We start from the raw sequence: 13,404 nt of genomic DNA, 5'->3' as shown, positions 1-13,404 counted from the left end.
AGGTTCTAAATCTGAGGTCTCGAAATCAAATTCGTGGAAAATTACGTCTTTCTCGAAAACTATGGCACTTCAGATGGGGCCTTTTCTGTTTATTATATGCTAATAATTATTTTGAGTAATTACCAATAGTGTCCACTGCCTTTAAGACAACAATAACGCCAGATGTGTATCTATTTAACAATATTATGTTAATTGTTCTGCTCGTTGTTAAAGAAGTTTAGGAAATCTTGTTTTAGTATAATCCACCTTGAATTATCCTAAAAAGCAACTAGACTGGAATTATTTCTTAATTTGATAGAAAAGAAGTGAACAAAAATATGGTTGCTGTATTTCGTTCTGTTTCCTAAGTTTTATCGTGCAATTTGAAACACCGCAACTATTGCCATTAAAACCAGCACAGCCTTGTTTCCTTTTAAAATGGCTGCCCCGGCGGCTGGAGTAGTAGCTGTGGCCTCGTCATCCGGAACAACAGGAGTAGTAGCTGTGGCCTCGTCATCCGGAACAACAGGAGTAGTAGCTGTGGCCTCGTCATCCGGAACAACAGGAGCAGTAGCTGTGGCCTCGTCATCCGGAACAACAGGAGCAGTAGCTGTGGCCTCGTCTTTCGGAATAGGTGCAGGGGTCGAGGCAGTTGTAGCCGGAGCTTCGGTTGTGGCGGGTTTAACAGTTGGTAGTCCCGGCCAAATTCTTGGTTCCTCAGTCAGATACTGGTACCCCGCGACGGGATCAGCGAGATTGTTGCTTGTCATGAACGCGCCGACGTCAAAAAATCCCCTGCCGTTAGGGGCGTCGATGGTTAGGTGACTTGCCTGTGCGAACACGAAGAACTGGTAGCGATGGAACCCACTACCCTCTGGTGGTAATGGATGTTCGTAAGCTGTGATGTTTGGGTTTCGAAAAGATAATATTAGAAAGGACTTTAGTTTTTAGATTTGTCAAAATGCAAAAAAAAATCAAACTGTTGGGAGGGGGGGTCATATGCTCGATTGCACTACGCCCGTCTATCTGATGCAAAGAAATATGGGCGATAAGCGTTATTCACAGGTTAGCGGCGAATTTGGGCATTCTACGCTTACACGACTAGCGCCTAAATTCGGCGCTTGCACTTAATCGGGGAATCTTGATCATAAGCGCAGAACTGGGCTCTGCTCGAATGGTTTCTAGCATTCAAACACACACAAGAAGCTGAACGCGTTTTACAAAATTGGGTTAACCATTTTAGCCGCTGTACCACCCAGCCGCATAAAGCGATACACTGTATGCGGTACGAGGAAACCTAGCTAGCTGGTGTTTGTAGAAAAAAGGAACATCAAAAGAAAACTCGATAGTCATTAGTAGGTCTACGCATTTGTTAATATATCTAGTTGTTATAGAGTTGTTATAGATCGTTATTAATTCTCCCTTCACAGTTGACTTGTCAAAGCTAATGATGATGAAATAATTTAGCTCTTACGAATAATAAAACGCTCATTAGTAAACAGGAAACTGTTCATCATTTATGATGATATTGTCGAAAATTAACGCCTTCGCATTTAATCAGTATGAGCATTGAGCCAGACAAAAGCCTTGAAAAGCTATTGTGTTCATTTTATCCGTGCACACAAATATTCGCCATAACAATTACCGTATCCGTTTAACGAGAGGCATTTATTGGTCCCATGACAACTTGTACTTTTATACAAATATTACCGAAAGGGTAAAAAATTGTGCATACACATTAAGCCATGGCTATCTTTTAAAATTTGAACTACGATTCCAGTAATTTACTGCAAGAATCTTGAGAAATTGGATTTCAGCAAACTCGGGCGGTGCAGGGACTAAAGGGTTAAAATATTATACAAATGTGTTGACAATCTAAACACTGCTTTGAGTGTGCGTTGTGCACTAAAGGGACTATTTGAAGAAACGGTCTTACGTGTGAGTGCATCTCCATTCGCAAAGATCCCATTGGCCAGATCTGTACCCTGTGTTTAAAGAAAAGGACGAAAATTCTTGTTATTAACCATTTAATTTCATTAAAAAAAAACGGTATTCAAATTCACTGCTTTTATGTACACCAACCAAATTAAACAGATATTATTATTATTGACAACATTTTGTTTTATATAAATAAGAGTTGACATAATTATTGTAAAAAAAAATTTAAAAAAAATAAAAACAGTTTCAGACACACAACAAAATAATTATACTACAGAAGACAAAAACGTGTACAATACGACGCAGTAGACAAAATACAAACTCAACGCAATTCAACTCTATAAATACGTTTAGTTCATACTTGTTGGGAGCAAAACCCAATAATTTTGTGAGAATTACACAGTAGGCTACATAGAAATGTAACAAAATCAAAAGCGCATTAAATTGTACAATATAATCTTAAAGGGTCTATGTACTTTTTGTAGGACAAGAAACACAATGTCCACAGATTTACATTAAACCTACACAGTTTGAAGATAATGGTGGTAGAAAGCTTCCCTGGAAATATTACTTGCTGAGGTGCTGAAGTTATTGGGAAATGAGTCAAACAATGTCATGAAAATAACTATCGTCTCGGTGATCATGAGACGAAAATTATTTCAGCATCTAGAAACGTGTTTTCATGACATTGTTTTACTCATTTCTCAAAAACTACAGCACCTCAGCAACTAATATTTTAAGGTAAGCTTTCTACTACCATTATCTTCAAACGGTGTAAGTTTGATGCAAATCTGTGGACATTGTGTTTTGTGTTACAAAAAGTACCCAAATCCTTTAAATCAAATAATAAATTAATAACTAGTAATGAACTATATGTACAAGAGAGGAGCGAGACCATGAGGCTGTTAGAGTAAGCCGAGGCCTGTAAAAAGAGTCTTTATACAGACAGACAGACACGACTATGGACGATGTGACCTCTGACGTCACACGAAAACCATAACATGATTCGCGCGCATACCGCCGGGCAAAACCTTTGTGTTTTGGCAGCCAGCTAGAAAGTGTACGCAATCTTACTATAACTACGCAACTCAGTGCCCGGCGAAACATGACGTATATAGTGTTTTGTCAACAGAGGGCGGTTTGAATGTAAACATAGGTCACATCGTCTATAGGCTGAGAATAATAATTTTCACATACCGCTATGTTGACGACGAGCCAGTGGAGGTAGTATGCAAATTGGGGATCGATGGCATCGGGTGCGTCTGGATCTACCATCATCAGCGTGTACATCTTGCTCTGCACAAAATCATCATTCAATTCAATTCATAGTTCAATTTATTTCCACTCAATCAGTTAATAGTACCGGACCTTATTGATAATTGTTCAAAATAAGTGTTTAGCATAAAACCTTTTTGGTGAAAGAAGTAAAACAATTCTCACTAAAATAGTATTTGAATTGGCGAGACCACAACTGAGGGCTCTAATTCACACAACAAGTGTGTTTTATCTTTCATTATTCTCTTGCAACTTAGATGACCAATTGAGCCAAAAGAATTACAGTTTTTTATTGTATGCATGTTTGTGGTATAAAACATTGTGAGAAACGGCTCCCTCTGAAGTGACATAGTTTTCGAGAAAGAAGTTTTCCATGAATTTGATTTCGAGAGTCTCGAAATCAAGCATCTGAAAGCACACAACTGCCGGGCTGCGTGTGACAAGGGTGTGTTTTGGGTGGGGTTTTTTTTCTTCATTATTATCTCGAGTCGCAACTTCGATGACCGTTCGAGCTCAAATTTTCACAGGTTTGTTATTTTATGCATATGTCTGGATACATCAATTGAGAGTACTGGTTTTGACAATTACCAAAGGTGTCCAGTGCCTTTAAGAATGGTCAAAGTGTATAGTCTTGGAAACAAGTCAATGACATGAAATGACTGAAACGAATCTGAACGAGAAAACGAAAATGAATGCATTGAATAGCTGAAAGTAAATCTCAGTTAGTTAAGTAGGAGAACATGTGGAGGTTGAATGCGTGTTCACAAGTAAATTGAATGATTTCTGCTGACAATGCCTTCGGGAAAACCTTTCTGTTGGCCTCAGTGGCCAGGTCTATCTTGGAGTGCGTTTTGCGACCCCAACCAAAAACTGTTTCGGTTGTTGGTCGTTGGTTCTGCTGTTCAGACTGAACGATAACCGGGTTGTGAGCTCGGTTACCGTATTGGTTATGACGTCAGAAACAGTTTTTGGTTGGGGTCGCCAAAACGCACTCCAGGACCGCTGGGATGGGCTAACCAGCTTGGTCAGGTTCTTGCCCAGGAAGTACGTCATGCGTGCAGCGTATTTCTATGGTACAGTGTGAGTGTGATGCATGATGGGACTGAGCATTTTCTGGATAGACCAATGAGCGTGCTTGATACGTTTGCCCATCCCAGCGACTTTGGTTAAAGACAGTGGACACTACTGATAATTGCCAAAGACCAGTCTTCTCACTTGGTGTATCTCAACATATGCATAAAATAACAAACCTGTGAAAAGTTGAGCTCAATATTGGTCGTCGAAGTTGCGAGAAAAAAATGAAAGAAAAAGAAAAAAAACCTTGTCACACGAAGTTGTGTGCGTTTAGATGGTTGATTTCGAGACCTCAAATTCTACAACTTGAATTCCATGAAAATTACTTCTTTCTCAAAAACTATGCCACTTCAGAGGGAGCCGTTTATCACAATGTTTTATACCATCAAATACCTCAAATTCTACAACTTGAATTCCATGAAAATTACTTCTTTCTCAAAAACTATGCCACTTCAGAGGGAGCCGTTTATCACAATGTTTTATACCATCAACCTCTCCCCATTACTCGTCACCTAATAAGTTTTTATGCTAATAATCATTTTGAGTAATTACCAATAGTGTCCACTGCCTCTAAGGCAAGGCGCTGGGGACGAGCGAAACATGTTACTTGTTATGAAAACCAAGGTTGCTAAAAAATAACCACAGTCCGACTACCATGAGTTAACGGTTTACAGGAGACTGTTAGAAAATCGATCTGTTGTTGGACAGCTGGGATTGTCATTCTATATTAAAACGATAATCAATATTTCGTTTCAAATCACCACTTTTCATAATTATAAATATCAAGTTTGTTTTGGGTTCAATGTAGAGTCATAAATTGGTAAAAATACATAAATTAAAGGTTATGCAAACTTTTATTTGGTTCATTAGAAGAAGCACTGCAGCTGTTGATCAACTTTGATAATCAATACATTGTATTACCCTCCCCCCCCCCCAAAAAAAGGGGAAAAAGTATCAAAGAGACGATTCATGACTTGCTTGTTTCTCAGATTGCTGTGGGTGGTCGATTGAAAATTAAAATTACCGTTGTGGATTATCAATAAATGAATATAAATAAATATAAACAACAGTGTTGTACTACCGTGTCTGCAGCGGCAAACGACACCAGGGTTGGTTCTCCTTCGTACACCAAGTCCAAGTTGACGGTCTCCCCGCAGTCATCACCGAAGCCCGGGTAATGAACAACCAGAATAGTTCCCAGTACGCACGGGTCTGCACTGGCTGGTATCGGGGGTGCTGCCTCGTCGTTTGCCACGGCGAGACGCTGCGAGAAGATACCGACTAAAACAATTAGCTGGAAACAATTAAACTGCGCCATGATGCTTTACGCTAACATGGAAGAACCACTCAAAAGATATCCACCAGCGGTGATTTAAAAAGTTCCTTTCAAACACTAAGCAAACTTGGTTTTTATCAGGCAGCATGTATTTGCAGACAACTCTGCGTCACAAATAACTCTTTCAACAATAAAGCATTGTCACCTATTGTTCAGAATGGCAAACAGTTAACAAAAGGATCTTTTTACGTAGGCCCTGCACTATGGGTTGCCATGTGGTTATTGTAATAATTATAATAATCATATGAAACAGGGTCGGCCAAGGCCAATGTCGCAACATGTGTCACGTGAAATTATTATTAGTGACAGCTTTTGTTATTTCTATATTGTCCATTGCAATACATTGCTCTGTATCGATGTTCAGGAATACTGTGGTTTATTATTCATTGGAAATGAAGGGCGGGTGTAGGATGCATTAGGTCTGTAGCGTTCTGAGGGCCCAATTTCTTTTAGAGCTGCTTCTGCATACAAATAAGCTAAGCAAAACAAAATGATGCTAACCAGAACAAGGTTACCAGCCAAAGTACGATGTCACGATACAATGTGTGACTGGTACCTAGCTCGTTATGACTAAGCAGGGGATTTTTTGTTACGTATTGAGAAGGATTTTCTGTGAAGGAAAAGGGAACGGGCCCATACTGAACAAAGGAACGTCACCACAGAGTAGTGCTGGGTGTGGTTTCAGATGAATTATCCAAAATGTTGGTGGAAATTACCCCTTTCTCGACTTCAAAGGGGGGCTTGTTTTGCGATGTTTTATACTTACCCCCCCCCCCCATACCAACAGCTCCCCGGTGCTCCTTACCAATTAAGTTTGTGTTATTTAGTAAATTAATTTATAAAACATTTAATAACCATTGCTTTCCTTTTTGAAGAGGCTAGACCTTGTACAAGCCTGTGTGCTTCCTGTCTGCGACCTCCCCATACCATTGACATTATTAAATTCCGTTAAGTAGTTTTCCATTATTGCTATCCTATAGGAAAATAAACCTGAAACCTGAAACCTGGTCATTGATGTAGGAGTCATTTTTGGTATACATGTATCTGTCAACATGAGATAATGGGATGCATGTTTAATGCTAAATCCGTGGATGAGATAATGAACAATGTAAAGACGCTCAAATCGAAAAACCACCTTCAGAAAACCAGTGTATAGACTTGGTTTCAAGCCTGTGATCGTGGTCAAGCCTGTGATCGTGGTTTTTAGTCTACTCCGATAGCCAACACTTTATTGCCTGAAATAGCGCCCTCTTACATAATAATTATTACCCTCCGTTATTTGATAGGAACCGGGGGAATTCTGCACGGCTTATGCAAAGATTAATCACCGCAGCCTCAGGCTTGAAATCAAGTCTAACCAGTGTACAGCGTTTCAGTATCTCTGACACTGATTGAGACAAACAGGCCTTACGTAGGACCCCATGCTACATCATTATAAATTTTTCCCTTCAAACGGGATTTCTTGTTAGCCGGTGTCCCAGAAGGTTTCTGTCCCCCAGCATTGAGAACACGGGCAAGAGTAGGAAGAAGTTTGTACACAGTGTGCCATTACGGGGGATCGAATCTCCGGAGGGAGGTGGGGGGTAGGAGGCGACACCATCTCCAGGGGGGGGGGGGGGGGGGCTGAATCGCCTACCACACCTGTTTAGAAAAGCACGTGTACTCAACAAAGCAACAACTTTCTTGGTTTTTGAAGTAGGCCTACAGCAGCATTTGATACAAAAAAGCAATAGGCTAATTTTCAGAATCTTCTCTTTATTTTTTACTCTCGTAAATCCAAATCTAAGAAACGGTACAGCAGAACCCTTTTTCATATTGGAAATTTCAATTAATAATTTGTTGTCTTATTATTCTTGCCTGCACACGAAAAAACCGCTAAAATTGTCGGCATTATCTCAAAGGTGCCAAAACCTTTTGAATCAAAACTTTCACCGGTTATTATTGTAACACCAAACATTAATTTTGTAGAAAAATTACTAAAATAAATAGGTTTTTTTTTGCAAAAACACCTCTACAAATGAAACACGCTTTTGGTTTTTCTTATAGCAACAATGTAAAAAACGACGTTGGATCCACTTCTCTCACAATAATGAAGGGCGCTTAGGCCGTGTCCGAAACGACGACTTCGGCTACAGCTACGTCTAGATCAGCGCGTCTACCAGTGTTGAAGAATAGGCAGACGCGCGCGATCTAGCCGTAGCTGTAGCCGAAGTCGCCGTTTCGGACACGGCCTAAGCGCCCTTCATTATTGTGAGAGAAGTGGATCCAACGTCGTTTTTTACATCCATTAAAATCGAAGAGCGCCACCACGCGACACAAATTACTTGGTCTCAGAAGTTTTTAAAATGGCGGCGCCCGTGAGCAGCGACCGCAACAACAACACAAAAGAAAATGAGCGTAACAACGTTCAAGTTGACACTACTGACAACATGACAGTGTCAGCAGATATTGAGAGACTTCCCGTCAGCAGGGGGAACGCATTGCAGAAATTTACTGACTTCATGGACGATAACATTCAGTTGTTCAGGGTAAGTCAAGTGAGGGGTGAGAAATTTCACCATATATTTCCGACTAACGTAGTCGTAGCTAGTACAGTGTAGTATTACTTAGCTAGTAAAAAAGTAGTAGTACAGTAGTGTCAGTAGCTCTTCGTATCATAGCTGTCCACAGTGGGCACTGCAACAGCACAACAACAGCACAACGACTTACAAGCGACAAGAAGCGGGCACGACCCATCGGGACGCCTCTGTTTTTATTAATATTAGTATTCATTTACACATGCAAACTGCGTCAGTGTCAGTCTCATAACTCTCTCAGTAGTGTCTGTAATGTTGAGTTTGCAAACAAAAATACTATCTACTAAAAAAAGACACATCACACCAGCTTAGTGCACATTTTTGTTTGGACGGGATTGCTTAATATTTGAAGTTAGTGAGTGGGAGTGTCTTTGATTTGAAGATGTTTAAAAATGAGTTGCTAGAAATCTCGAACTTCTCTTTACAGGTTAGTCAGTTAATGTATGGTGGATTACATACATTTAGTACTTTTAACTCTGCCATCCACATTACCGACAATTTTTCTGAGGAGTTTACTACTACTATGTAGTAGCTATTACTACTACTAAACTATTGATGATTACTGTCTGTACTTGATCCACTCAATCAACTCAACTGTTGACAGTGTCTTTTTCAGCTCGAGTCATTAGTCTGTTTGTATGGAAGAGATAAGCTGTTTATCCCCTACTAATTTAATTATAAACAAAACAAACAAATAAAGTAAAGAAGTTCTGTTTCTTTTCTTTGTGTTGTTTTGTAGACCAGTATCACAGTAACTGCAGCTGTTGGCGTCGTGTTAGTTGCACGTAGTATTCGAGTGGTAAGTTCAAATCAATTAGTTGTGTTAGAACCGTAACCCTCCTTCTTTGATCTTTAACTGAAGGGGAAGTATACGTTTGGTATTCACTCTCAAAATTAATGGCAATTAAAAACTAACTTGGTCAGAAAGTACTGCAGATTTTGATAGTAAAAAACATTTTGACTAATTTGATTAATTTCTCAGACTGTGTTTTCCAATTATGGATTATTCTTTCTAAGTAGACATTAAACCAACCCATATTTTCTGCAATATCTATAAAAAAAACTACTATCTTTTGAATTTCACAGGTTTAATTGTATTGTATCTACATTTATATTAAAGGGAAGGTACACTATTGGTAATTGTCAAAGACCAGTGTTTTCACTAAATGTATCTCAACATATGCATAAAATAACAAACCTGTGAAAATTTGAGCTCAATCGGAGTTGGGAGAAAATGATGAAAGAAAAAACACCCTGGTTGGACGAATTTGTGTGCTTTCAGATAGGAATAAAAGACTTCTAGCTAGAAGTCTTTTATTATTTTAGTGAGAAATTACCTCTATCGTTTCTCACAATGTTTTATACTATCAACAGCTTTTCAATGCCCTTACCAAGTCAGTTTTTAAGTTACTATTTGTTTTGAGTAATTACCAAACGTGTACTTTACTATTAAAACAATCAAACATTTTCAAAACCAAAAGTATACTTTGTCTTTAAAGCAAACTTCAAAAGCTCCATGTCAATAATCAATTTGTTGTCTTCTTCTTCTTCTTTTTTTTCTCAGTTTCAAAGATTCCAAAAAGTGTCGGACATACCAGAAGAATTCATTCAAAAAAATATGAAACTTTTTGGTCACTTTGTAAAAGTTCAACAAAATCCGGTCCACTTAATTGTTGAACACAAACCAATCTTGGACTTCAGGCTGCTATCAAGATGGCAAAGAAAACGGAATGGTGAGATTTTAACCTTAAAGGCACTTGGGTTTCACAATGAGTGAAGGCCAGCCGTACATTTTGTATATATCTCCTAGGTTCGGACCAGTAATAACTCTTTGTGAAATCGACCTCTGGACACTATTGGTAAGTACTCAAAATAATGGCATAAAGACATGCTTGGTAACGAGCAATGGAGAGCTGTTGATAGTGAGAAATGGCTCCCTCTGAAGTAAAGTAGTTTTTGAGAAAGGCATTATAAATTCTCACCAAGACTTCAGGAAGCCTGGAGCCTTTTATTAGGGGTGTTTTTAATCGTTCAATGTTTTCTTACAGCTTCGATGACCAAATTTTCACAGATTTGTTATTTTTATGAATATCAAACACCGGGTGATAATACTGGGGTGGATTTCACAAAGATCTCCTAGGACTAGTCCTAAGTTAGGGCTAGTCCTAACTCTTTGTGAAACTGATCCCAGGTCTTTGACAATCACCAAAGGTGTCCAGTGCCTTTATATATGTTGTTATACAATTATTTGTGAGTTTTATTGAACTTTCAGATTCCTTTCCTTTTTCTGTGAAGATACGTGCAAAGGTCTTCCAATACATCTCGCTGGAGTTCAACTTCAAGATGGAAGTGCAGAGTTTCTTGAAGAAAAGCTAAAGAAGAATCCTTCATTACGTTTCCACATGCTGTACGTAGACCACTTCAACAGTCTGCAATGCATTATTGAACTCACAAGATGGAAGGTTGGTTTAAAAGCAGGGTTGGGTAGTTAGCAAATCCTCACACTCACTTGGTGTATCCCAACAAAATGCTTAGAATAACAAAGCTGTTAAAATGTGAGCTTGAGGCCTAGTGGTTAAGAGCACTGGTCTCGAGCTCTGGTGTTTCTGATCAGCAGAGTGTTGATTCTAGTCCCAGTTATGACATCTGCGTTATGATGCTTTGGATGGGATGTAAAACAGTTGGCAGGTCCTGTGTGTTGTGTAGTGTAACGCAGGTAAAAGAACCCCAGCAGTGCGCCATTCGAAAAGATAAAGGGTTCGCCCCAGTGTTCCTGGTTTGATTGGCTGCTTATTGTGCCACAGCACCTTGTAAACCATTACATGGTGCTATGTAAATGGAGTATAGTTCGCACCGGTGTTCCTGGTTTGATGGGTTGCATATTGCGCCACAGCACCTTGTAAACCATTACATGGTGCTATGTAAATGGAGTATAGTTCGCCCCGGTGTTCCTGGTTTGATGGGTTGCATATTGCGCCACAGCACCTTGTAAACCATTACATGGTGCTATGTAAATGGAGTATAGTTCGCACCGGTGTTCCTGGTTTGATGGGTTGCATATTACACCACAGCACCTTGTAAACCATTACATGGTGCTATGTAAATGGAGTATAGTTCGCCCCGGTGTTCCTGGTTTGATGGGTTGCATATTGCGCCACAGCACCTTGTACACCATTACATGGTCCTGTGTAAAAGGAGTCTCATAATTCAAATGTAGTCCCTTGCAGGAGAATATGGAACGTTGAAGCGCCTTGTATTAGCGCTGTATAAGCCACTATAATAATACAATACAAATATTTTTATTTGGTCTTCATTTTTGTATTTTCTTGTAGTTTCCTTGGAGGAGTGGCTCCCTCAACGAGGAACTCCTCAGGGAGGGTCTTGCTAAAGTTACGCCTCTCAGCGGAGTACAGAACCAGACCGTACGCACCAGACTCGTCCAGAAATTCCTCGTCGCTGAAATTCAAGCTCAGAAAAGGTCCCGAGGTTTGTGGATGGAGGAGCGTTCCATTGCCAGAAAGGAGGCTTTGAAAGTTGCGTCAAATCGCGTCAAGGAGAGACTACGGATGGGATGGAGTGCTTTAATAAGGATGTTTTCGAACCCAGGAAGATTAGGCAGATGGATGCAAGAAGTAGTCCGAGGAGTTGGCAAGAAGAAGCGATGATCAACGACACTGGTAAACTAAATAGTTTGTTTAGAGGTCCTTGTTCTTTAAAGGAACACGTTGCCTTGGATCGAACAAGTTGGTCCATACAAAGTAGAATACAATGACAAACACAAAAATGCCTCAAAATTGCGTGGTTTTCCTTTTACCTCGTTGACTAACACTGTCGGCCAGTTATGGGAGTCAATTTGTTGACTCCCACAAATGGCCGACCGTGTTAGTTGTCAAAGTAAAAGGAAAACCACGCAATTTCGAGGCAAAACTTAAATAAATTTTTGAAGCTGAGCATTTTTAGAGAATAAACAAATCTCTTTAAAAAATCAATCTTTACACAAATCGAACACTAATTGTAATTGTTTTGTCCTTGATTTCGCTTACTGATTTTCCATCATTGATTTATTCTTTAGCTAGACCTCTTTGGGGTAAACAGTGTTATTTTTCTTTCTCCCCAGCATGCTGTTTGTCCTTCTAAAGGTCAATCAAAGGTCATTCTGCAGTGCGAGCGTCGTCATTACATCATAACATGGTGAGTAGACATGATATTACACACAATAGACACTAATCCTGCTTATCATTGCTTTGGGGGGACTTGATCCCCCAGCTACACCCCCCCCCCCCCCCCCGACCAAATAAAATAAAAAAAAAATAAAAAAATAACAGTTCACACACTTGAAATGGGCCTCTTCAAAATATTTATCTGCCCCAATATTTCAAATTATTTATCAAGAGTGTCGGTACAAAAATGTTTTTAAAGGTCAACCATAATCAAAACTCTTTGTTCAAAACATGTTAATTTGTTTCGTTTTGAGGGGAAACAAACCTGAATCTTGTTGTTTGTTTTTTGGTTGTTGTTGCAAGTTTGCCCAAAACAAGGTTTGATAAGGGCTATATAAGGAAGAATACATAGAAATGCAGAATCTCAGTGAAGCTGAAGGTACTGAGGAATTTATATTCCTCTTAAAAGTTGGCAGATCATAGAAAGAAGGGAAACATGCTCCAGGCAAGGTTAAAAGAAATTGGCACAAGAAATCTTTTAGATTTTTTTTTTGTTCAGGACATGTCAGACAAACCTTTTCATTGGATTATATACACACATTAAATGTCGTTTAATTTTTGTATGCAGATCTCATGCCGATCTTTGGAATCTAAGTCAAGAAGGGAATGCTGACTATATAGGAGAGCGACCCAAATCGGAAGAAAAGAAGAACGTCTGATTCCCACATGGACATCCACATCTGATTCCCACATGGAAATCCATATCTGACTCCAACATGGACATCCATATCTGATTCCTACATGGACAGCCACATCTGATTCCTACACGGACAGCCACATCTGATTCCTACACGGACAGCAACATCTAGTTCTTTCATGGACAGTAAAGCTGGTTCTTACATGGGCAGCAACGTCTGATTCCGAAATAGACAGCAACTTATGATTCCTACATGGGTACTTTTTTTTTACCCGGACTGGACACTCTTAGTTATTACTCAAAAACTAACTTGGTAACTTAATGAGCAATGGGGAGCTGTTGATAGTATAAAACATCGTGAAAAACTAC

The 13,404-nt window shown here is 39.5% G+C and overlaps 2 protein-coding genes across 3 annotated transcripts; one reads left to right on the top strand and one right to left on the bottom strand.

Moving 5' to 3' along the window:
- Nucleotides 1-74: 74 nt before the first annotated feature.
- LOC117302125 (OV-16 antigen-like) lies at nucleotides 75-5,780 on the bottom strand. 2 transcript variants are annotated; one of them, XM_033785925.1, is made up of 5 exons: nucleotides 5,348-5,780; nucleotides 3,115-3,213; nucleotides 1,916-1,964; nucleotides 489-877; nucleotides 75-452 (listed from the first exon to the last, which is right to left on the bottom strand). In XM_033785925.1, the coding sequence occupies exons 1-5, from the start codon at nucleotides 5,582-5,584 to the stop codon at nucleotides 351-353; spliced, it is 876 nt and encodes a 291-aa protein (XP_033641816.1). In that variant the 5' UTR covers nucleotides 5,585-5,780; the 3' UTR covers nucleotides 75-350. The 2 variants fall into 2 exon arrangements, with proteins under 2 accessions (XP_033641816.1, XP_033641815.1); XM_033785924.1 differs by having other exon boundaries at nucleotides 75-877; nucleotides 5,348-5,777.
- A 2,177-nt stretch (nucleotides 5,781-7,957) lies between these two features.
- Nucleotides 7,958-13,363, top strand: LOC117302473 (protein C3orf33-like). Its single transcript, XM_033786430.1, has 7 exons — nucleotides 7,958-8,130; nucleotides 8,918-8,977; nucleotides 9,743-9,911; nucleotides 10,474-10,640; nucleotides 11,511-11,855; nucleotides 12,296-12,369; nucleotides 12,967-13,363. Exons 1-5 carry the CDS (start codon nucleotides 8,032-8,034, stop codon nucleotides 11,841-11,843), a joined length of 828 nt encoding a protein of 275 aa, XP_033642321.1. The 5' UTR covers nucleotides 7,958-8,031; the 3' UTR covers nucleotides 11,844-11,855; nucleotides 12,296-12,369; nucleotides 12,967-13,363.
- The last annotated feature ends 41 nt before the right edge of the window (nucleotides 13,364-13,404 follow it).

This window comes from Asterias rubens, chromosome 18 (genome assembly GCF_902459465.1).
Source record: "Asterias rubens chromosome 18, eAstRub1.3, whole genome shotgun sequence".
Classification (NCBI taxonomy): domain Eukaryota; kingdom Metazoa; phylum Echinodermata; class Asteroidea; order Forcipulatida; family Asteriidae; genus Asterias; species Asterias rubens.
The sequence above is the reverse complement of the archived record's forward strand: the minus strand, read 5'-3'. Positions and strand labels throughout refer to the sequence as shown.